Consider the following 22,927-nt stretch of genomic DNA (forward strand, 5'->3'; position numbering starts at 1 on the left):
AACAAGTGGAAGAAATCACATCTGCCAACAATGAAGTTTTTCATAGCTCCAAAGGGAATTTTCCTCTAAATTTACTGCTCTATATTAATATATTCAAATTACGTCTACCTGAGTATTTAAAGTTACCATGACTTTATTGATACATTTTATTTATAATTCTCCTACGTTAAAGTTGTGAACAGGGTCAGTACAGTGGTATAGTAGACTAATCTGCTTGAGACATCATCATTCTATTTGGGTGTCTGTTCAAATCTTGATTGCTCCACTTTTGATCTAACTGCCTGCTAATGGGCTGAGACAGCAGCAAAGGATGGCCTGAGGCCTTAAGCCCCTGTACTGGCATGGGAGACCCTGGAGAAGCTCCGAGCTCCTAGCTTTGGACTAGCCCAGAGCAGAGAGAAATCTTAGCAGGTAGTAATAAGAAAACAAATACCCTCCTAACTTGGTAAGGGAACTGAAACAGGCCACTGTGGCATTGGTTAGTGACCAGGGTGCCCTTCTGGATTACTGGCAAATGGATAAGGAACAGAGAAAAGTGCTAAATTCTGAGGCCAAATCCTAGCCAAGACAAAAAGATATACTCAAGACAACGCACTTTAACTTAGATCAAGGAAATGGTACCACTCCGTAAATACAGGGTCATAGAAGAAGGAAAGTAAAATCCCAAGGCATTTGACTGTTGAAGTAAATCTGAATATTCTTCCAGGTGAGCCTGTTGACCACTCTGAGGCTGGAGGAGGCTGCAGAATTTGTCCTGCAGACAGTAGGGTCTGACCTGGGGATTTTGAAGAGGGCTCTCATGGGATGCAGGTCTGCCAGTGGAGGATCTCCATCACCCAGCTCAATGGCAGTGATACCCAGGGACCAAGTGTCACACCGAGCATCATAAGTGGTGTCCAGTTGCTGTTCACACGCAATCACCTATGGAAAGCAATGATGAGAAGGTGAAGTTTGTGACTTAGCCAAATAGTGCATGATTAGATCCAAGCTTAAGGTTTTATCCAATAAAACTTGACAGCTACAAGGAAAAACAAACTTCGGAGAAAATAAGAAATCGGTTGTATAAGTAGTTTTGAGCACTGAAACTCTGTTGGCAAATTTTTCATGCATCTAGGAAAGTATGAAGAAAGAATCCCATGATAAAGAATAATTTCAAACTACAAAACAAAAAGAGAAAAAAAACAATGATCCAGATGAAAAGGGATAGAGTCACATACATGCACAACTGAGAGTTGGGTACTACTAGTCACTCAGCAGCCCTTTGATGAGGGAATGAAGTCACCTGGGCAAAAGTCATCTTGAGGGAATTAAAAGTAATGGAAGTAGCATCAGGCATTTGGCATGGCTGGTAAGATGCTGGAGATGCCTGAATTCCATATTGGATTGCCTGCATTTAAATCCCAGCTTCCCTCCTGATTCCAATTTCTTGTTAATGTGCACCCTGGAAAGTAGCAGATGAAGGCTCAGGCTCTTGGGTCCCTGCTACCCCTAAGGAAGCATTACGTGGCGTTAGCTGGGGCTGTTAGGCACCCAGCTGCTACTCCCAGCTGCAGCTAGCCCAGTCTTGGCTGTTACAAGCATTTGGAGATTGAATCAGTGAAGGAAAGATCCCCACTTTCAAAAAACAACAACAAAACAAGTAAAGGAAGTAGAGGAAGTCATGTGAGGTCAGTCTGGTCAGATCACCTTATGTTTACTTGCAGCCAGAAGACAAAGGAACCCAAGTGAAGAATGAGACAAGTTTGGAGGGATGTAAATGGTTATGTATTTATAAAATAAAAGCAAACTGAGCAGAAAAAAAGATGTTGATGAAAATTTATGAACCATTTGTCTGAGTCCACAAAAAATGTACAACTGCAACTGAGTTTAAAAACATGAAATATTTTTTACATGTAAAAACTGTTTAGATTTTTGTGAATGTCAACTCCCAAGAAAAATAATGAGTGATTTGGAGATAATGGCAGGTTGCGTCCCATCATTTAACCACGGTACTGTAAGAAGATACGTACAGTGAAGTATCGAAGACCTTTTGGGAACCTTCATCTTTCTGACTCTATTAAAAGGCTGAACATGTTTTAAAAACTCTGTGATTTGGCAAACTGGAGTTTAGTTGGTAACATTTAGACACATGACTCAGGAGCATGGACTCCTGTGTCATTCAGGAGAGATAGAGACAAACGCTTGCCACTGGTAAGATGTCAATGAAGACACTTGAGTCCCAAATCCAGCTGTTGTGGGTATTTGGGGAGTGATCCAGCAGACAGGGGTACTCACTCTCTCTATTTCTATGCCTTTCAGATAAGTAAAAAGTTAAAAACAAATATTTGCTTTCATGCAAAAACTTTTGAAATCAATACTTATTTTCTTAAAATACACAATTCCATGATCTTTTAAAAAATATTTATTTATTTTTATTACAAAGTCAGATATACAGAGAGGAGGAGAAACAGAGAGGAACATCTTCCATCAGATGATTCACTCCCGAAGCAGCCACAACTGCTGGAGCTGCGCTGTCGTGAAGCCAGGAGCCTGAAGCTTCATCCGGGTCTCCCAGGTGGGTGCAGGGTCCCAAGCCTTTGAGCCAACCTCGACTGCTTTCCCAGGGAGCTGGATGAGAAGTGGGGCTGCCGGGATTAGAACCAGCTCCCACATAGGATCTCGGTGCATTGCACCAGGTCCGATCTTTTAAAATGATTTGAATACAGCTTGTTGATGTGATTTTGAAATTTTGGTACAAACATTCCTTTAAATTTCATTTACCATGAACTTTTACAAGTTATCAATGCCTTGCGTATATGCTCATAAATAGACAGAGAAGGGGAAAGACAGGGAGAGGGAATATAGCTTCCCATGTCAGAGTTAGAACGAGGATGACATTATCTTATGAGGTAAAAATCCTTGGAAAGAATTTTTAAATATCACACAAGAGTGTACTGCTGTAACCAGAAAGTGTAGCACGGGAGTGCCAGGCTTTACATTAAAACTCACAGAGTAAATGTGTTGCTCACAACAGCACAACATGGAAATCACTCAAGTGCCTATTGACTGATGAATGAACAAATATAATCTGACCTATATTTACAAGGGAATATTATGCCTCCGTAAAAAAGGAGAACTGACAGATAGTAGAGTACGATGAATGTTGACAATATCATGCTAAGTAGAGGAAGCCGCATATATAGTCACCTGCTAGATGATTACTTGAAATGTCCAGAACAGAGATGATGAAAGAGACAAGAAATAGACTAATGGGTACTTGGGGTGGGGAAGTTTCCAGATAGGGAGTGATGATCAATGGAGTATTGGGTTCTTGTAGGGCTTAATGAAAGTGTCCTGGGGCCAGCACTATGGTGTATCAGGCTTATCCTCTGCCTATGGTGCCCACATCCCATATGGGTACCAGTTTGAGTCCCCACTGTTCTGCTTCTGCTACAACTCCCTGCTGATGGCCTGGGAAAGCAGTGGAGAATTCTCCAAGTCCTTGGGATCCTGCAGTGGCATGGAAGACCGGAAGAAACTCCTGGTACCTGGCTTCAGACTGGCCCTGTCCCAGCCTTGGAAGTCACATGGGAAGTGAATCAGCAAATAGAAGATCCCCCTTTCTGTCTCCCTCTTGTTGAATTTCAAATAAAATAAATTAAAAAAAAAAAAACTTTTTAAAGCATCCTAAACATAACACGGCTTTACAACTCTGGGAACAGACACAAAAAATCTTACTACCCACTAAGTGAGTGAATTCCATGTCATGTGACTTATATTTCCATAAACCCATTAAAAGTTTAAAAGTTCATTCATGAGTCCAGTACGATAGCCTAGATGCTAACTTCTTGCCTTGCATCTGCCGGGATCCTGTTTGGGTGTCGGTTCATATCCTGGTTGCTCCACTTCCCATCAAGCTCCCTGCTTGTGGCCTGGGAAAGCAGCGGAGGATGGACCAAAGGCTTGGTACCCTGAACCCACATGGGAGACCCAGAAGAAGCTCCTGGCTCCTGGCTTCAGATTGTGAACCAGCGGACAAAGATCTTTCTCTCTGTATCTCCTTCTCTGTATATCTGCTTTTACAATAAAAATAAAATAAAATAAAATAAAATATTTTAATACCTGTGCTTCCCTTCCCCCTCAATATAGTTGTTGGACCAGAACAATGCATTGTTTTATAGCTTCCCAAATGTAGTACAGAAACATCTCTCCATAAGTTCAGGTGAATTTATTTCTCAGTTCACCTGGGTCATTCTTGATTTGTTTGCTGTCTTGGAGTTATTATCAACACCATCCCCTTTCATGTCCAAGGTGTCCTGATTTAGGGATCCCCTGATTTTTGTGATACACCCATCACAGTCATGATTCCCTATATCCTTTTCATCCTGGCACACATATCCCCCCGTGTGGGGGAAAGATGCTTTTATATCACAGGAAAATGTTACCTGGGACACAGTGTCCAACTTAAAAAATCCAAACTGAGCATTCCATGTTTCAATCGATAACAGCTTGCTTCTGAAGCTGGAAGACTATTAATATATTCCTGTATCGCTAGGGTGACTAAATTTGCATTTGTTCAACTTATTGTTCTCTAATTCTCTGAAATTTGTCATTTATAGCACAGAGGTGGTAGATATAGGGTGCCCCGCTTAACCAGAAAGCTGATTATGCAAAATATGTTCTTCGGAGTTATGAAGTACTTTTTGTAGATAAGTGAATATAATTCACTTGAACATATGTTTACATGCCAGCTTGAAAAAAATGGCAGCAAATCCTTCTTGTTTTCTGTACTGGTGATCAGTGTGCTAAGCAGAAAAAAGAAAAAATCCATTTGTCAGAAAAATGATTCCTAAGTAATCACTTATTATGAAAAGTATTTACTGAATTACGAACTTACATATACAATAATGGATTTGTTAGTATAAATTAACAAAGGAAAACATAAAGCTAGGGTATTAAATATACATTAACATAATTTCATGTGTTATATCATGTAATAGTCTATTGGTTAAAATAACCAAACAACACATAGTGTTTGGTATAATAACTACCATTTATTAACCTCCCATTTTTATAAATTTTTGTAAATTTTAAAAAATCACTAGAATTATATCAGCAGGTTAAAGAAACTCTCATCTGAGATTCATTCAATTTTGTATTTCTATGTCTACATTTTCTATTTTTAAATTTGATTAATACTTATTTTTAAACAAAAGAGGAAAAGTGACAGAGAGGAAGAGAGACAGAAAATCTTCCCTCCGCTGGTTCACTCCCGACATGGCAGCAATGGCTGAGACTAAACCATGCCAAAACCAGGAACCCAACGCTGTATCTGTGTCTCCCACTTAGGTGGAAGGGGTTGAAGCACTCAGACCGCATTCCACGGCTTTTCCAGGCACATTAGCACAGAGCTGGAGCAGAAGCAGAGCGGCCGGGCCTGAAACTAGTACTGTGATATGGAAAGCCAGCATTGTAAGCAACAGCTTAATTTGCTATGCCACAACATTAGCTGTGTGTCCTACTTTTATTATACCCAGCACTCGTTTTTTAAAAATGCTTTTTAAACAAAGATTTATTTATTTTTATTGGAAAGGCAGATATACAGAGAGGAAGATCTTCTGTCCAATGATTCACTCCCCAAGTGACCACAATGGCTGGAGTTAAGCCAATCCTAAACCAGGAGCCAGGAGCTCTCCCACGTCTCCCACGTCTCCCACGCAGGTGCAGGGTCCCAAAGCTTTGGGCCATCCTTGACTGCTTTCCCAGGCCACAAGCAGGGAGCTGGATGGGAAATGGGGCCGCCAGGATACGAACTGAACTGGCGCCCTTATGGGATCCTGCTTTGTGAAAGGTGAGGACTTTAGCTGCTAGGCCACCGTCCGGGGTCCCTAAAAAGCTTTTTAATGCATTGTTAACTTTCATAAAATAATTTGTCCTCACTCTGCATTTTATATTAAGTTTATCTTTTTATAAGTAGAAAGTGAATCAGTGATCAAATATAATCTCAAGAACTAATCCTCCAACAAATTTAATTATAAGATTTTACAAAATTAATATGGTGTTTGAATCACTTCTCCCCTCTTCACTCCCTAGAAAAGAGTAGATAAATAGCAGAGCTTTTCCCAGTGGGTGCAGAGAGCATTTTCAAAAGTAAGTGTTCTTTTTTGATAAAGGTAATTAAAAAGATTGAAGACATTTATTGAGACTGTGGGGAGAAGACTTCTGAAAATTTCCTTTCTCCTGTTTTGGCAGTTCATTTGCAATTTCCCAAAGGGAACAGACCCAAGCACAGACCCTAGTCTCAGTGGCTCAACCCAGGAACCTAAACACAGCCCCCTGGGGCAGCACCGGAGCCAGCACAGGTAATAATCAGATCACCAACTACAGATAGATGCTGAACAATAAAGAGTAAATGTAGTGAGAAAAGTACAGCTCTAAGTCAGTAGTCTCTCCCTATCGCATCTGATTTGCTCATTCATTCCACCTTCCATTGATTCAGATATCCATCTAGCACATGCCACACAATTACAGTGCTCTCTCTCGCTCTCTCTCTCTCTCTCTCTCTCTCTCTCCCTCCCTCTCACACACACACACACACACACACACACACAAAGACAAAAACAAAACAAAACAAAACAGAAAACCCTCACATCAAAATCACACCACTGACAGTCTCTTCTGCCATGTTGCAAAATACTCTTGGAAGACAGCAAACACACAAAAACACAAGTCAGAGAGAATCAAAGATTTTTTTGTCTTGATGAAAACGCTGTCTGACCTCAGGAGCCATCCAAAACGGCGTGCCCACAGACGTGTTCCGACGGTGCCGGGTGCTGGTGAGCTGCGCCGATACTCCTGCAAATGAGAGGGGCGAGACGGGAGGCTTACAGTTTGTGCCCGTTACGCATGTAAAGGGAAACCAGCTGCTCTACTTTTTCTTACAGGCTAAGACAAGAATGCTGTTCCGGTGAAGCTGTCCCTGAGCTTGACCTTCACCCAGAAGGATTCTAAGTCGGGAGTTGCGCATAGCCAAACAGAACGGTTGCCCTTTTTCGTAATTCTCACAGCTGAATCCCACTTGTTTGTAAAGCCTTGTTCTCCCTTGCTGGGGTTTGGTGGGCTTGTAATCACACCAATCCCAAATGCTTCTGGCGGTGTACAGCTTACACCACTTTCTATGTTGTGTCTTGGCAGGGCATCAAGATGTGAATCCGTGCCTTCCTCCTCTTGCCCACTGACAAATTTCAGTGAATTTAAGAAAGCATTATGTGAGGTTGGATGAACAGTACATAACTTGTGAATATGCACAAAATCCTCTTCCATCTATCAACTTAGGATATCACACCTGATCTGATCACAAGTTTCAAATTAGCTATGTCTATTAAACTCCACACTACAAACAGAATCACTTTCTTTTAGAGAGATTAAGAATGGAAGAGCTATGATGCAGCACTGTAGCTAAATACTTCTTGATTGGACATCATCGTAACTGACTCTCATCTTGATTTTACCTTGCTGCTCCTTAAGCGAAGGACCTACTGACCTCTGAACACATACTGCCCTTACCCTTTGGCCTTCCTAGAGGTTAGATTCAAACCATGGATTTCCCTGCCTGATTTCCCTGCCTGATTTCCCTGCTTTGGAAAGTCTCTCTTGAGTTTTATGCTCAGGTGACTGATACTCAGTAGAGAAAAGGCATTCTTTAAAACAGGAATATTTTGATTCCTCAAAGATGGCATTTGACTTCTATCATGAGCGTCAAAGCATGGATTTGATCAAGTACTCATTTCAGTGGTAGAAATATACTTGAGCAGAGGGGAGCAGTGCTTTTGCTCATCATTAATTGTATCCATCAGCGACGAATTCATCTAGGCATAAATCCTGTTCTAAACAGAATTTTAACACCTGAGCTTCAGATTTTGCCTTTAAAATATTTATTACTTGAAGGGGGAAAACATGCTCACCAAATCTCTTTGCCAATTTGAAGTCATTATCTAATCTATTCTTGGAAGTTTTAAAAATTTTTCTAAAATCTCACTTTTTTCTAAAATATGCTTTTTAAAAAATTTTGGTCCAAAATATACCTCCTACCTCTAGGCACTTTACATTTCAGAAAAAAAAATATCTTTTTTTTTATCAAATAAACTTTTTTTATCAAATAAACTTTGATCTTGTCTTTTCCTATGAGTACAAAAATCTATATCTATTTCTATATCTATATCCATATATCTATATCTATATCCATATATCTATATCTATATCTATATCTATATCTATATCTATATCTATATCTATATCTATATCTATATCTACATCTATATCTATATCCATAAAGTCAGAGTGACAGAGAGAGAGATTCCTTGAGGGTTCCCCATGTGGGTTACAAGGCCAAGGGAAAACAATGCTGATAGAAGCTTTTGGGCGTTTGCATGTGGCCCAAGCTAGACTATCCAATTTTCTTGGAAATGTGAATCTTTTGCAGATACTCAGGGGGTGCTACAGCTGGGTCAACCAACTGCAGTAGCCCAAGGTCTGCTCCATCAGCCGCCACAGGCCTGGGACCATAGTGAGGAGATCAGGTCCCTTAGCTGCGCCCCTGATTTGGTGGTCAGTCAGCATTTCCATTTATATCACCCACAATTAATTTCTGTTGCTTCAAGTCAGCAGATCTTCAATAAAAAATCATAATTATTATGTATCTTTAAAAACCCTGAAAATTAAATGAGCAATAATAATCAGCAGTGAGTTTATAAAAGCTTAGAGCCATTCAACATTTTTTCTTTTTTTTTTTAAAGACATTTTTATTGGAAAGGCAGATTTGCAGAGCAGAGACAGAGAGGAAGATATTCCATCCACTGGTTCACTCTTCACTCAAATGGCTTCAGTGGCCAGAGCTGAGTCAATCCAAAGCCAGGAGCCAGGAGCTTCTTCCAGTCTGCCATGTGGGTACAGGGTCCCAAGGCTTTGGACCATCCTCTACTGCTTTCCCAGGCCACTAACTGGTGTCCATATGGGATTCTGGCCCTTACAAGGTGAGAGTTTTGCCATTGAACCACTGTGCCAGATCCTCATTCATCCTTTTACTGAAATGAGGCTTTCTGTGCTTATGTTTATATGAGATTAAATAATTTTCTAAGGCAAATATTTGGTCTACTCAATGCTGAATCAAGCATTTCAAACATAAGATATTTTTGAGTAAGCAGATAGTATATAGGTAACAAACGATTCTCTGTGGGTTTGCTGGTCTATTAGTATGGAGATGATAAAACATTTATATGAAATTAAGTAAATTAAATAAGAAATTTAATAGAGGTGAAATTAAACAAGAGATGAAATTAAAATAAAAACTAAAGGGCCAGTGCCATGGATCAACAGGCTAATCCTCCACTCTCTGCTACCAACATTTCATATGGGTGCTAATATGTATCCAGCTGCTCCACTTCTGATTCAGCTCTCTTCTTATGACCTGGGAAAGCAGCAGAAGATGGTCCAAATCCTTGGGACCCTGGTACCACGTGGAAGATGTGGAAGAGGCTCTTGGCTTCATCTCAGCTCTGGCCATTGTGAACATTTGGAGAGTGAACCAGCAGATGGGAGACCTTCTCTATCTCTCCTTCTCCCTGTAAATCTACCTTTGAAATAATAATAAATAAATCTTTAAAAAATTATACTAAAAATGTATCTGTTTCTGGCCGAACTCCAGCAATGTTTTGCACACACCCTTCATGCCCCTTTGTCTGTAAGTGACAGGATAATGGATCGTAACAACCGTGGAGCCTCAAGTATCATTTGGCATCTGTTGACATTTTACAGAAATATCACACAGAGTTCTTGTGGGAGTAACAGCATGGTAAAAGGAAAACTTCAATCCAGAATGTGAAGAAGGAAGCATAAGAAAGACTCAAATACTGGGATCCAGCACAATAGCGTAGTGATTAAAGTCCTTGCCTTGAACGCGCCGGGATCCCATATGGGCGTCGTTTATAATCCCGGAGGCCTCTCTTCCCATCCAGCTCCCTGCCTGTGGCCTGGGAAAGGATTTGAGGACAGTCCAGATCTTTGGGACCCTGCACCTGCATGGAAGACGTGGGAGAGCTCCTGGCTCCTGGCTTAGGATTGGCTTAGCTCCAGCCATTGTGGTCACTTGGGGAGTGAACCATCGGATGGAAGATCTTCCTCTCTGTCTCTCCTCCTCTCTGTATATCCACCTTTTCAATAAAAATAAATCTTTTAAAACATTTTTAAAAAAGACTCAAATACCTGAAAAATGCATCTAGTTACCCTTAGAAATCTAAGTCTGAGAGGTGGGTGATACCAAGTTAAAAAAAAAAAAAAACAGGGCACACAGGAAGGCATCTATCAACCTCTGCAATGCCTATTCAACCTCAAGGTAGTTTCACCAACATAATCAAATAGCTTCAAGAGCCTTAAGGCAACTTTACGGTTGTAAAGTCCAATTTGACCACTTTCAGGTTAATAAACTTCAGAGGGAGGAAGAGAAAAAAAATCTTTTTCCCAGGGCCAAATGGTGTTTTTATACTAGCATAAATTCTCACAACGGAAGTAGCTAAGAAGATGGGAAAATGATTGACATCAACTACTGGACAAAGCAATAGAGACTCAAAGTATCAGTTGGGGAGCCCTCGGAAATAGAGGAGATTAGGACAATCACTTTTTCCAGTGAGCAACTGATGGAATAAGAGATGCAGGCAAAGACTGACACCATTTTAAGAGGGAAGATGATAAAGTGTGGAAAACCTCAGGGACACAGAGGAGAGGGCAGCCAGGAGAAGGTGGGGGCTGAAAAAAAAACACAGGAAGAGACGATAATAACCCCTTCCAAGACAAAGTTGTGATAATCAGAGAGAAGTTAACATGAATGAGTTTTGGCATTTTGTCTCACTTTTGAACTTACAGAATTTCAAACTGTTTTAGGTCCATCCAGCATTGAGGCATAGCAGAAAAGGTCACAACTTCTGATGCCAGCATTCCATATGGATGCTGGTTCCTGTCCTCCAACTCAGCTCCCTGCTAATGGCCTGGGAAAAGCAGCAGAAGATGTAGGAGACCTGAGTGAGGTGCATGAGTCCCAGCTTCAGCCTGGTCCAGCCTGGCTGGTTGTAGCCATCACTAGGGAATCAGTAGATAGCAGATCTGTATCTGTGTGTGTGTGAGTTCAGAACCTTAAGTTGACACTTCAGGTCATCCCATGGTACACATAAAGCCTATAAACCACATGATTCAGATGATAAAGAACAGCACTGGAAGTGGGATATCGCTACTACTGCTATAAAAATGAAAAGGACAACAAGTGAGTACGATGAATGTGATAATCTAGATGAAATGAACAGACTTCTGGAAATACACAACTTAGCAGGACTGAGTCATGATAAAATAGAAGTCATAAATAGAAAAATAAAGTAGTAAGAAGGGGAGGGGTTGGGGGAATCCCAGAGCCTATGAAACTGTGTCACATAATGCAATGTAATTAATAAAAAAGAAAGAAAGAAAAAAAAAGAATATGAGTACAAAAATTCTCAACAAAACATCAGCAAACTAAAAACACACTCTGACTAAGTGTTATTTACTCATGAAATGCAACGAAGAGCTAACATAGGAACATCAGTAAATGTGATACACCATATTAATAGAATGAAAAGAAAAAAAGCCATATGATCATCTTAATTGATGGAAACAAAGCATTTGACAAAATGCAATACCTGTTCATGATGGAAAAAGAGGAACTAGCCACAGTGAGCATACTACTCAATGGTGAAAGCTTGCAATTTTGTCACAAACGTCAGGAAGGCAAGGGTCTCCCTCACTGCCATCTTGATGCAACATAATAATGGATTCATCAGAGCAACTAGGTAAGAAAGAGACATAACGGCATCCATTCCCTGAATATTGCAAAAATACTTCTGAAAGAAATTAAAGAAGCTACAAATAAATGGAAAAACATCTGTGTTAATGAATTCCAAGACATGATACTCTTTTTATGAGATTAACACGTCAATCTCAAAAAAAGCTACAAACTCAATGCAATTCTTATTAGAATCCAACAATGTTCTTTCACAGAAATCGAAAAGAAAACCCTCCTAAAATTCCTATGGAGTAAAGGCCACAAAGAGCCAAAAATTCTTGATAAAGAAGCATAAAGGTGGAGGACTCATACTTTCTGGTTTCAAAACACAAGGAAATGGCAATCTAATCAACACGTAGTGTGGAAAAGTGATATTCAAATGCAAAAACTGAAGCCAAACTGTTACCCAACATTATCAAAAATGAACTAAAAATGGACCAAAATGCTCAACATAAGAGCTAAAGTTGTAAAACTGCTCTACTTCCCATCCAGCTTCCTGCTTGTGGCTTGGGAAGGCAGGAATCCTGCACCCACAGGAGACCCAGAAGAAACACCTGACTTCTGGCTTTGGATCAGCTCAGCTCCAGCTATTGTGGCCGCTTGGGGAGAGAATCAGCAGATGGAAGATCTGTCTCTCTGTGTCTCTCCTTTTCTCTGTAAATCTGCCTTTCCAATAAAAATAAATAAATCTTTAAAAAAAAAAACTTTGATCCTGTGGACTAAGACTATTTATACTGCTTGCTCCTAAAACAATGAGAAAAAGTGACAGGCAGAGAAGCAATTCCTAAAAGTAGAAGGGAAATAGTAGGCATTGGGTCTAGTGGTTATGAGGTCCCTGAGGCACAGTGGAATCCCATCTTGTAGTCTTGTCTCTGCTCCTGATTCTAAGCTCCCGTTATGTACACCCTGGGAGGTAGCAGGTAATGGGGTGAAATACTTTACTCCTTGCCACCCTTATTGAAGCCCTGGATTGAGATCCTGGCTCCTGTTTTGGCCTGGTACAGCCCAACATGTTAGGCCATTTAGGAAATGAACTAGTGGATGGGAGAGCGGTCTTTCTATCTTTGTAATTAATAAGATATTACATAAAATTAAGAAAAAATAGAAGGAAAGTCCTCTTTGTTTCGCCTATAATGACTACATAATATGAAAGTGACAATTGGCAGCTTTTATTGGCAGACACTGTGGCAAAGCCAGTTAAGTAGCTGCCTGCAGTGCTGGGATTCCACATGAGTGTCAGTTGAGTCCTGGCTACTCTACTTCCCATCCAACTTCTTGCTAATGCACATGGAAAAGCAACAGAAGATAGCCCAAGTGCATTGGCCCCTGCACCCATGTGGGAGACCAGGAGGAAGCCCTTGCCTCTTTGCGTGGCTAGGCCCAGCCTTGGCTATTGTGGCCATTTGAAAATTAAGCCAGCAGATAAAAGATTTTCTCTCTGTCTCCTCTCTGCTTTGTTCCCTCTCTGTGAAACACTGCATTTCAGAAAAATAAATAAATCCTTCTTAAAAAATAAAACCTAGACATAAAATTTTGTTTTACCTATTACTAAATTAAAATTCTTTCAAAATGTCTATAATCTGCTTTTTGCTTCATAGACATGATATAATTTTTGATATAATCTAATTATGCAATTTAAGGTCAGTAAGCCTGAAAGTTTAAACATCTCTCAGAAACACTGGTGTTGTGGCCTAGTAGATTAAGTTGGTACTTGCAGTGTTAGCATCCCCTTATAAGCATGGTTTTTGAGTCCTGGCTCCTCTGCTTCTAATGCAGCTGCCTTATACAGAGCCTGGGAAAGTAGTGGAGGATGGCCCAAGGACTCAGGTCAGCTGCAGCTCCTGGCTTCTGGCTTCAGCCTGGCTTAGCCCTAGCTGTTGTGACTATTTGAGGACTAAGCCAGTGAAGGAAAGACATAAAAAAGTCAAATAAATAAATAGTGAATAAAGAATGAATAAGTAAATAATAAATAAATAAGTAAATCAAATAAATAAACCTTTTTCAAACATCTCTCAGAGTGCATGGCAATGCACATCAATAAGGGAAAAAAAATGTTCTCTGGAATCCCTAGAAAATATCTTTGTCTCTCCCCTTCTGTATCCTCTCCACTTTCAATATGGCAGAGCCCCGACTGCCTTGCCTGTTAGTTGAGAACTGTTTGAAACTAAGAGCTGAGTGCATATTGCTCCTAGGGGATCGAGGCTTGTAGACTTGTGTGGTAGATACTACTGGGCACTATACATGCAAACACACACTATATATACATTAGAGTGGATTTACATCTAGTTACATAAATGGACAACCGGGGGTCCATATGGCTACCTTTTATTCCAGTCAATTCAATTTTCTCCTTTTTCCTATTCATTAGCTGGCAGAAACCCGGCTTTCAATATTCTCAGCATTTCCTGATGGTGTCATAGTTCCAGCAGGGCACCAGTCTGCTCTCTACCTCTTCCCCAGGCAGATGCCTTCCTCCCTTCACTCTGGCTCTGAAAATCTACCCAGCGTCTCCCCGATCACTCTATGGCACTGCCCTTCTTATACCACTTGGGGACGAACACCCCATGCTCAGATCTCATCAACAGCAGCCTTTCAGCATGAATGATCCCCCAACTCCCTCAGATGCCCAACTGTTGGCCAAACTGCAACACGCTTGATTGGCTTTTGTTCTGAAATATTCAGGAAGGAAGGGACAGAAGAAGGGAAGAAAGAAAGAAAGAAAAAGCAAGCAAGCAAGCTCTTAATTTTAGGTGCACCTGCCTCACTTGATGCTAAAACATGGGTTATTAACAAAGAAAAATGTCCCTTTAGCCTACATCATGCATTGGAGACTTGGTCTAAAACTGGGCATGCGGGTAACAGATTGAAAGCTATAAAATATTCTGTCATCAGAATGATGTCCGAATAAATCACTAAAAGTACTTCCTGTTCTTTGGTATTGAAACGCTAAGTGTCCTATTAAGAGCCAGTTTCCCCAGAGAGAAATCCGCAGAAGTGAGAACTGAGAACTGCCCTTTAAAATTAGGCTGTTTCATTTTTTTATTCAAATGAAGATTGCTTTTTCAGACATTAGTTGACTTGCTTAAGGGGGCTTATCTCCTAGGAGATCATATTATTTACTGATTGATTATATTCCAGGGGCTGCTAATGCTTTTCATTAATAACATTTACAAGCCCACTTGCCCTTGTGCTCTCTGGGGTGTCTAGTGGCTTTCCATGATAGTGTGTTCCACTTAACAGAAGAACAGAAAGCTATTTAGAAAACTTGCATTCAAGATGAATATGAGCAAGCTGAATTTTCTATGTATGGTAATTAAGTCACATGACATTTACAGTAGTATTGGATAGACTCCCGACTTTGATTTTCTAAACGTAAAGAGGCAACCTGTTTGGGGAACTCTAAGTTTTGCTACTTAGCAACTATTGATCAAGCACCCTCCAATGTGTATAGCATTGAGTGAAAATGAGGAGACATCATTTCACTAGGAAGGTAATAGCTGATTTTTGGAACCAAAAAGTGTCAGTGGTAATACTTGGTAGTTCACTTCTCCTATCCCACTGACACTTAACTTTTTAAAAATGTATTTATTTGAAAGGCAAAGGGACAAGAGAAAAAAATCGTGATCCATACTTAGATTCATTCCAACGAATGCTACCTGCGATGGTTGGGGGATGGACCAGACCAAATGCAGGAGCAGAGAACTCAGTCCAGATCTCCCACCTCAGTGTTAGGGATCCAAATACTTGAAGCAGTATTGCTGCCCCCAAGGTGTGCAGGAGCAGGAAGCTGGAATCAGAGCCAGGACTTAATCCAGGGCACTCCAATATAGGATGTGGGTAGTCCAAAGCAGTGTCTTAATGGCTGTGCAGAATGCCCATCTATTTGCTCTACACATAGAGAAAAAGGTTTGCATCCCATCTCAGATGGCATTCTTCTCTCTTCTTCTATTTTCCTGTGGCAGGAGAAAGGGAGGAAGACCTCAGGTGTGGGACACTAGTCTTGAACCCATGTGCTTTGTTTGGCATAGTTGCTGTGTAGCTTCCCATTTCAGTGCTCCTGTAGTCTGTTCTCACAGAGAGGGCCTCTCATAGGTCCTCCTGGCAGGTGCAGGATCAGGTTGACCCCAGCTGGAGTTGAGAACATGCTGCGAGTCTGGCCCTGTGACTTGCTCTGTGCTTCACAGTCCAGTCCTTGGTTCTCTGAGCAACCTGACCCCGAGAAAGTCCCTCCAGATTACAGGCTACTTCCAGGTATTTCTGGACATAAAGGGCAAGGTGTGGGGAAGCTGACCTGGGTAGCTCATCTGCCTGATCACTGATGTGCCTCCACGGAACAAGATTATGGCTCACTCAAGTCTAGTTCACAGTAGCTTCAGAAGCTTCTGGAAGGTGCGGCAAGTGTCCTAGCAAGCAAGGGTGGGAGCTTTCTTCCTCCTCCTCATCTTCTCTTTGCAAAAGCTCATCTTAGGGCAGGCATTTGGTGCAGTGTTTAGGATGCTCCCTGGGACAACCACATCCCACATCATAGAGCCTGGGTTCAAATTCCAGCTTTGCCCCTGCCTGAAGCTTCCTGTTGATGTTCACCTTGGGAGGCCATGCTCCCTGGGAGGCCATGGGTGGCGATGGGCTCCTGTCATCCACGTGGGAGACCCAGAGTGAGTTTGACCTGCTCAAATGGCTCCACTGATACAGGCAACGAGGGAGCAAACCCGGAGATGGTAGATTTTTCTCTTTCTATCTCATTTCTCAACCTTTCATACAAAACAAACAACAACAAAAATAAGCTCTTGTCATATCACTCTCCTGCCTCCTTCTGTCACCTCTTTCCACCATCACCCTACAAAGGGAAAGGGGTTTTCTGTGTTTCTTTTCCTTTCTTACATGAAACCCTTGGCTGTATCCCTGGAAACTCTATCTGCTAACAAGAAGATACAACAATCTAGACAGACTGTGTGCCTTGTGGTAAATTCCTATTTTCAAAGATTCAAAGCTAACTTTGACTCATTCCTTCTGTTCCTTTCCATCAAGAAGGAATCTTTAATTTCTTCAAGACAGAGGGATGTCTCCAGCATACCAGGTTGAAGATCATGTTCTTGGACAGGCCACGGAGAAAAGCATGTTAATGAATTTCACACTGCTTCCCTAGGGAGTGTGTGTAAGAGTCCTGGCTGACAAAGAGGGTTGAAGGGCTCTGCTTAGCCTGGCTAACAGGTGGTAGGAAGGGGGTGGGGGATGGCTGCGGAACACAGAGGGAGAGAAAGAAGGCAGTTGTCAACAGGTGCTTCCTCTGTGACAGCACACAGGACTGTGCACCTCCCACCCCACCACCACCAAAAAATAAAAAAATGCCTTCCCCAAGGCCAAGGGAAGTCATAGAATGGAAGACGGAGCAGGGAGGTGGCAGGGTGGGATGTGTCTCTGAAAGGGTCCTTCTGGACCCAGTTTGCAGAAAGGTTTAGAAGAAATGGGATATGATCTGACTCCGGGAGTTTCAGAAAAATGTAACAGCAGCAGTCCAGATGAGAGAGAGGAGGGCTAGCTAGCCCCAGGCTCAGAGCAGAAAGGAGACAAGTTTTATAGTTACAGATGGAGGACCCTGACTCGTGGTGACCCAACTTCTTATTTTTCAACTTTACAATGAAGCAGAACATGAACTATACATCTCATTTTGAGTCTGAGTCTTTTCACAGGCTGGCCATGTGCAATTTGATATTCTACAGCCATGAAAGGCTGCAACCACAGCCGCAGTTCCTTTAGCTCTGTGGTCTCAAGGAAATGCTAGTGATGCTCTGTGTTGTGTATGCTCACAGTGCCTTCACATCCCATCAAGTCTACACAGCACCCATCTGTGTATATCCAGGAGGTATATAGCTTACTATAAAACTGGCTCTGCGTTGGAGAGTTTTACCCAACCATAAGCATAATTCTGGCAAGCTATGCTATGCTGTGGCGAGTTAGCTATCCCTGAGTTAGATAAATAGATATTCAATATTTGCTTATTTACCTGAGTGTCTGAGTTACAGAGAGAGAGAGGCATACAGAAGGAGGCATCTTCCATCTGCTGTTTCACTCCTCAGATGGTTGCAATAACCAAGGAGCTTCTTCCAAGTCTGCCCATATGGGTGTCAGGAGCCCAAACACATGCACTATTGTTGGCTGCTTTTCCCAGGGCATTGGCAGAGAGCTAGATTGGAAGTGAGGCAGATAGAACACAAACTGGTGCCCAGATGGAATACTGCAGTCACATGCAGTGGCTTTATTGGCCATCCCACAACACTGCCCCCCGTAGGTTAGATATACTACATGCATTTTTCATTTGATATTTTATACTTACTAGGGGGCTCATCAGGATGCAACCCCACCCTAAGTGAAGAAGTGTCTGTAGTTTCACACATGACAGGTGAAAGCAAGGAAGAGTCTCTGACTTGAGCAACAAGTAGGTACATTTGTTTCCCAAAGCAGCTTTCTGAGAAGGTGCAGCTTTCTGAGATGGTGAGCCCTCTTTGGGACACTTTGAGGGTAAAGTGCCTGCCACTCCTCTAAAACCTTCAGTAGTATCCAATCAGGATCACATAGTATATTTTGAAAGTGAGAAATTCAAATAAAAGTTATCCCCAAATCCCATATGCCCAAATGTTGCCTTCTCTGAAAATTCAATTTAAACCTTAGCATGAGAAAACCGACTTCTGGTTTGATTTGCTAGTAGGTGGAGTTGCCCCTCCCTCTTCAGGTTTTATTTCATATAAAACTCTCCTAGTCATTTTGAAGCAACTGAATCTGTTTTTTTTCTATCATGGATAACAGAAATATTAGCACTGTGTTACATGAAAATACAGTAGCATTTTAGTATCAGACACTCCAACAACTGAATAACCTTTACTAATTATTACAGGCAGGCCAGTGTAGAAATCAGATCATCTAAAACCAAAGCTCTCATTTCATTAACTATCCAACCTGTGACTACTTTATGATAATGTCATATAAAATGTCACCTTATGCATGTTTTTCATATAGTCTATTTTGAAGGCTATCCCAGGAGGCTGCATTTCTCAGAGCTGCTCCTTTATGGATTTTTTTCCTTTAATGGTTGAAAAAATCTATTGACTTACACTTTTTAAGACTTTTCAGTTTTGGTCATATTTTTTTATTTATTTATTTATTTATTTTTTTTTTTTTAAAGATTTATTCATTTTATTACAGCCAGATATATACAGAGGAGAGACAGAGAGGAAGATCTTCCGTCCGATGATTCACTCCCCAAGTGAGCCGCAACGGGCCGATGCGCGCCGATCCGAAGCCGGGAACCTGGAACCTCTTCCGGGTCTCCCACACGGGTGCAGTGTCCCAATGCATTGGGCCGTCCTCAACTGCTTTCCCAGGCCACAAGCAGGGAGCTGGATGGGAAGTGGAGCTTCCGGGATTAGAACCGGCGCCCATATGGGATCCCGGGGCGTTCAAGGCGAGGACTTTAGCCGCTAGGCCACGCCGCCGGGCCCATGGTCATATTTATTACACCATCTTTTATAGCCAGGGAATTGGATGTCAAGTTGCCTATCAAGTTCTCCATTTGGTCCGAGAATAGAGCCAATAGTACATTCTGAGGGGAATAACTGTCTTACCCAAGAACAATGAAAAGTCCTTTATTTTTATTTTTATGTTTTGAAGTTCAAGAAATCTCTATGAACATCTTAACCCAGCCAAACAGTCAAATACCTGGCTCAGAGCTCAAAGAGCAAACAGCCACCCTGGTTACAGATGAGGTATTCACTGACAAAAACGCTGCTGCCCGACAGTTTGTTAAAGCTCCAATGATGAAAGCCTTATACCTGAGGTATTCCAGTGAGGGGACCCCTTATCCAGCCTCCTCAGCTGCTCCAAATGCATCCTTAAGCCAAATCAAAACACCAGAGAGCAACACAAAGGCTTTTCAAAATGAGATTATGGAAAATGAAGATGATGAAAAAATATTTCATTTTTTCTTTTTTGCATCAACACAAATCCTTTATTTCTATTTTTCTACTACCTTTTTAGAATCCTTGCATATATCTGCATATTAAAAATAATATTTTCTAAAATTAATCAATGAACTTTCCTTCCACATCAGTTTCTAAAATGAGAACTCACAGTTGATCCGCCTATTCAACCACAGTCAGTGAACACCCAGAGGGTTAGGGCTACCAAGATAAATTAAGTCAGTCCGTGTCTGTCCATCAAACTCTATCTAGAGACCAATTAGGGAATGATGATGCAATGTGAAAAATACAAAAACAGAGAAATATGCAAGGCAGAGGTAGAGAGGAGGCACCTGGCACCTCACCCAGCTGGATAGCAACAGAAGGGCAGAGGCCAACCGACCCAAGCACATGGTAGCCCTCTCTCAGACTAATTGTAAGGGGGATCTGAGGAGAGAATATACAAAAGTTTCTTCAGAACTAGACTGTCAGGGTTCCAAAGAAGCACAGGCTAGAGTACTTTTGTAACATTGGCATAGTAAGTAGGAATACACAGCATCTCACGTGACTGAAGCTTCTCAGGCAACGCAGCCTCCAAGACCAATGGACTTAGTGGCTCAGTTACGTCCTCAAGGACCCCAGCCCAGAGCTGTCTTTCTCAGAGTTGGCTTTCTGCTTGGGACAGGTTCAGCATTACAAGCAGACACAGAGGGTCCCTGGGAAAACAGAGCCCATCCTTCCAACTGCCTGCTTCTTAGGAAAGAGGAAATGACTCTGAAAGAGTTTCACCCACATTTCAACAGTCTGGATGTGCCCGCAGGGGTAGCAACATGGCTGGTGTCGCAGGTAAAGCCGTTACTTGCAATGCCAGCATCCAATATGAGTGTCAGTTTGTGCCTGTGCTGTTCCACTGTGGATACATCTCCCATCTAATGGCCTGCAAAAAGCAATAGAAGATGGTCCAAGTGTTCGGGGCCTTGACACCCATTTGGGAGCTCTGAAAGAAGCTCCTGATTCCTGGCTTCAGTCCAGCACAGCCCCAGCTGTTGCAATGTTCTGGGAAGTTAAGACCTCTCTCTCTCTCTCTTCATGTCTCCCTTTTTGTAACTATTTCAAATAAAGAAAAAAAAGTTATGGATTTGGACATATGTGCATTCACAAAACCATTGTTAAGTGGAACAATGGGAATGCCATTGCCGGCCTGGACCCATGACTTCCGATGCTGTCCTTCTGATAAGATCAACTATCCACGTTGCTATGTTAGTGTTATTTGGGTACATGTTAACTGACATCAGTCTTCTGGGAATCTGTCACCTGTCACATTGACATGGATTTTCCTCTACTTGCCATGCTCACAAAGCAAAGAAGTGGGGAAACAGTCAAATCATATCATACTGGCCCATTACGCAGTTCAACTCTGTGCATTGAAAGGAAACTCACCAAAGTCTACTAGTTTAACCCCTCCCTCTGTGGTCAGCAGAATGTTGTTTCCTTTCACATCCCTGTGGATGGTTTTGTTGTTATGCAAATGTTGAAGTCCCTGGAAGGTGAGAGGCACACCATGACTCTTCAAGCATCAGACAAAAAATATTTTTCAGACAATGCATTCCTACCAAATCAGTAGGAAGCAACACAGACCATGTGAAATTCATACTTTAAAATATTTCCCATTGAATCAATCAGGTTAAAGTGCATCCTTTTCATTCTACAAATGTAAAAATTCACAAAGCCAGAGTGTACTGCTTAGCTTTTATCAGATATTTTATTTAACAAGGCATTGGTCCCAACAGAAGAAACCATTCTATTTACAAGAAAATGACAACTAACCTGCTTTATAGTAGAAAGTACACATTTTCACCAGAAAGTTAAACTTGTACTATTGGACATTAAAATGAGGAAAAATGGTGGGGAGAGAAAATTGGGGAGGGAGTAAGAACAGGGGGAGGGACGAACCCTTACATCTACAACACTGAATCATGGGAAGCAATAAAAAGTACACATTTTCTATCTCCATTGTTATTAAATACCACAGTAGGGGCTGGTGTTGTGTCATAACAAGTTAAGCTGCTGCCTGTAACACAGGCAAACTATATGAGCACCAGCTCAAGACTTAGCTGCTCTACTTCCAACACTGCTCCCTGATAATGTACGTAGGAGAGTAATAGAAGATGGGTTAAGCGCATGGGCCCCTGCACCCATATGGGAGACCTGGCTTGACCAAGCCTAGCCTTGGCCATTGTTGCCATCAACAGATGGAAGATCTTTCTCTGTTCTTCTCTCTCTGCAGCTCTGACTTTGAAATAAGATAAATAAATCTTTAAAAAAGAAAACAGATAAATCTTAGTACGGTGATTTTTTTCTAAAGATGGAACTTACATCTTTTATTTGACCAGAGCTGCCTCAAAATTAATGTACAATTTAAATTGCCTTACCATGAGTGCTTCATGTAAAATGTAGGCAATGATAGGCTCACTCATTCTTTCTCCTCTCTTCAAGAATCCTTTTACCAGGTCAGTCACCGACCCTCCACTGCATAGCTGAAAAACAACATTCAAGGTGGGTACTAAAATAGACAACATGCAGAGTCCTTACTGTAAAAGATCTTCCCAGGAAACTGTTTCAATTTTCTGTTTCAAATGACTACTTTTGTCACATTTATGGATCCTTAATGAAACGAATACATAAGCTTATACTGGTATCCAAGGAGTAATTGGAATATATTTCTCAAATGAAACATTTAGAAGATGGTGTGAAAAAGCATGGGTTTGCTTTCTAAATTCAAAATCACAAATAATTATTCCAGAATTAGGAGCTAAAGCTTAAAGCATTAGGGACTTCTGACAGTTTACTGAGTAGCGTAAGAGATTCCATGACCTCAGACCACATCCTTTTCTATGACACATATGCATTAATTTTGAAATGTACCTCCTCTGGGCAAAAGCAACAACAACAACAACAACAACAAATCTGAATGCACTGAAAAGATTACTAACAATATTTCAGAAAATGCTTTTAAGAATACCACGTTTTCTGATGTCATTAGCTTCCTACTCTTCAACGCCTCCTAACAGCAAGAAGGAATTTGAATAGACAACCAAAAAGAGGGATTCTCAAGCTAGGCAACATTAAATCT

The 22,927-nt window shown here is 41.3% G+C and overlaps 1 protein-coding gene across 1 annotated transcript in view; it reads right to left on the reverse strand.

The window, feature by feature from the left end:
• Positions 1-22,927, reverse strand: part of MYO3A (myosin IIIA) — a 174,886-nt gene that overhangs the window by 118,000 nt on the left and 33,959 nt on the right. The window contains exons 3-6 of the mRNA XM_058669751.1: positions 22,227-22,331; positions 21,235-21,334; positions 6,758-6,834; positions 776-921 (exon numbers count right to left, since the gene is read on the reverse strand). Coding sequence (XP_058525734.1) covers positions 776-921; positions 6,758-6,834; positions 21,235-21,334; positions 22,227-22,331 — 428 coding nt within the window. The remainder of the gene's footprint in view (positions 1-775; positions 922-6,757; positions 6,835-21,234; positions 21,335-22,226; positions 22,332-22,927) is intronic.

The sequence above is a fragment of the Ochotona princeps genome, chromosome 10 (genome assembly GCF_030435755.1).
Source record: "Ochotona princeps isolate mOchPri1 chromosome 10, mOchPri1.hap1, whole genome shotgun sequence".
NCBI classification, from domain to species: domain Eukaryota; kingdom Metazoa; phylum Chordata; class Mammalia; order Lagomorpha; family Ochotonidae; genus Ochotona; species Ochotona princeps.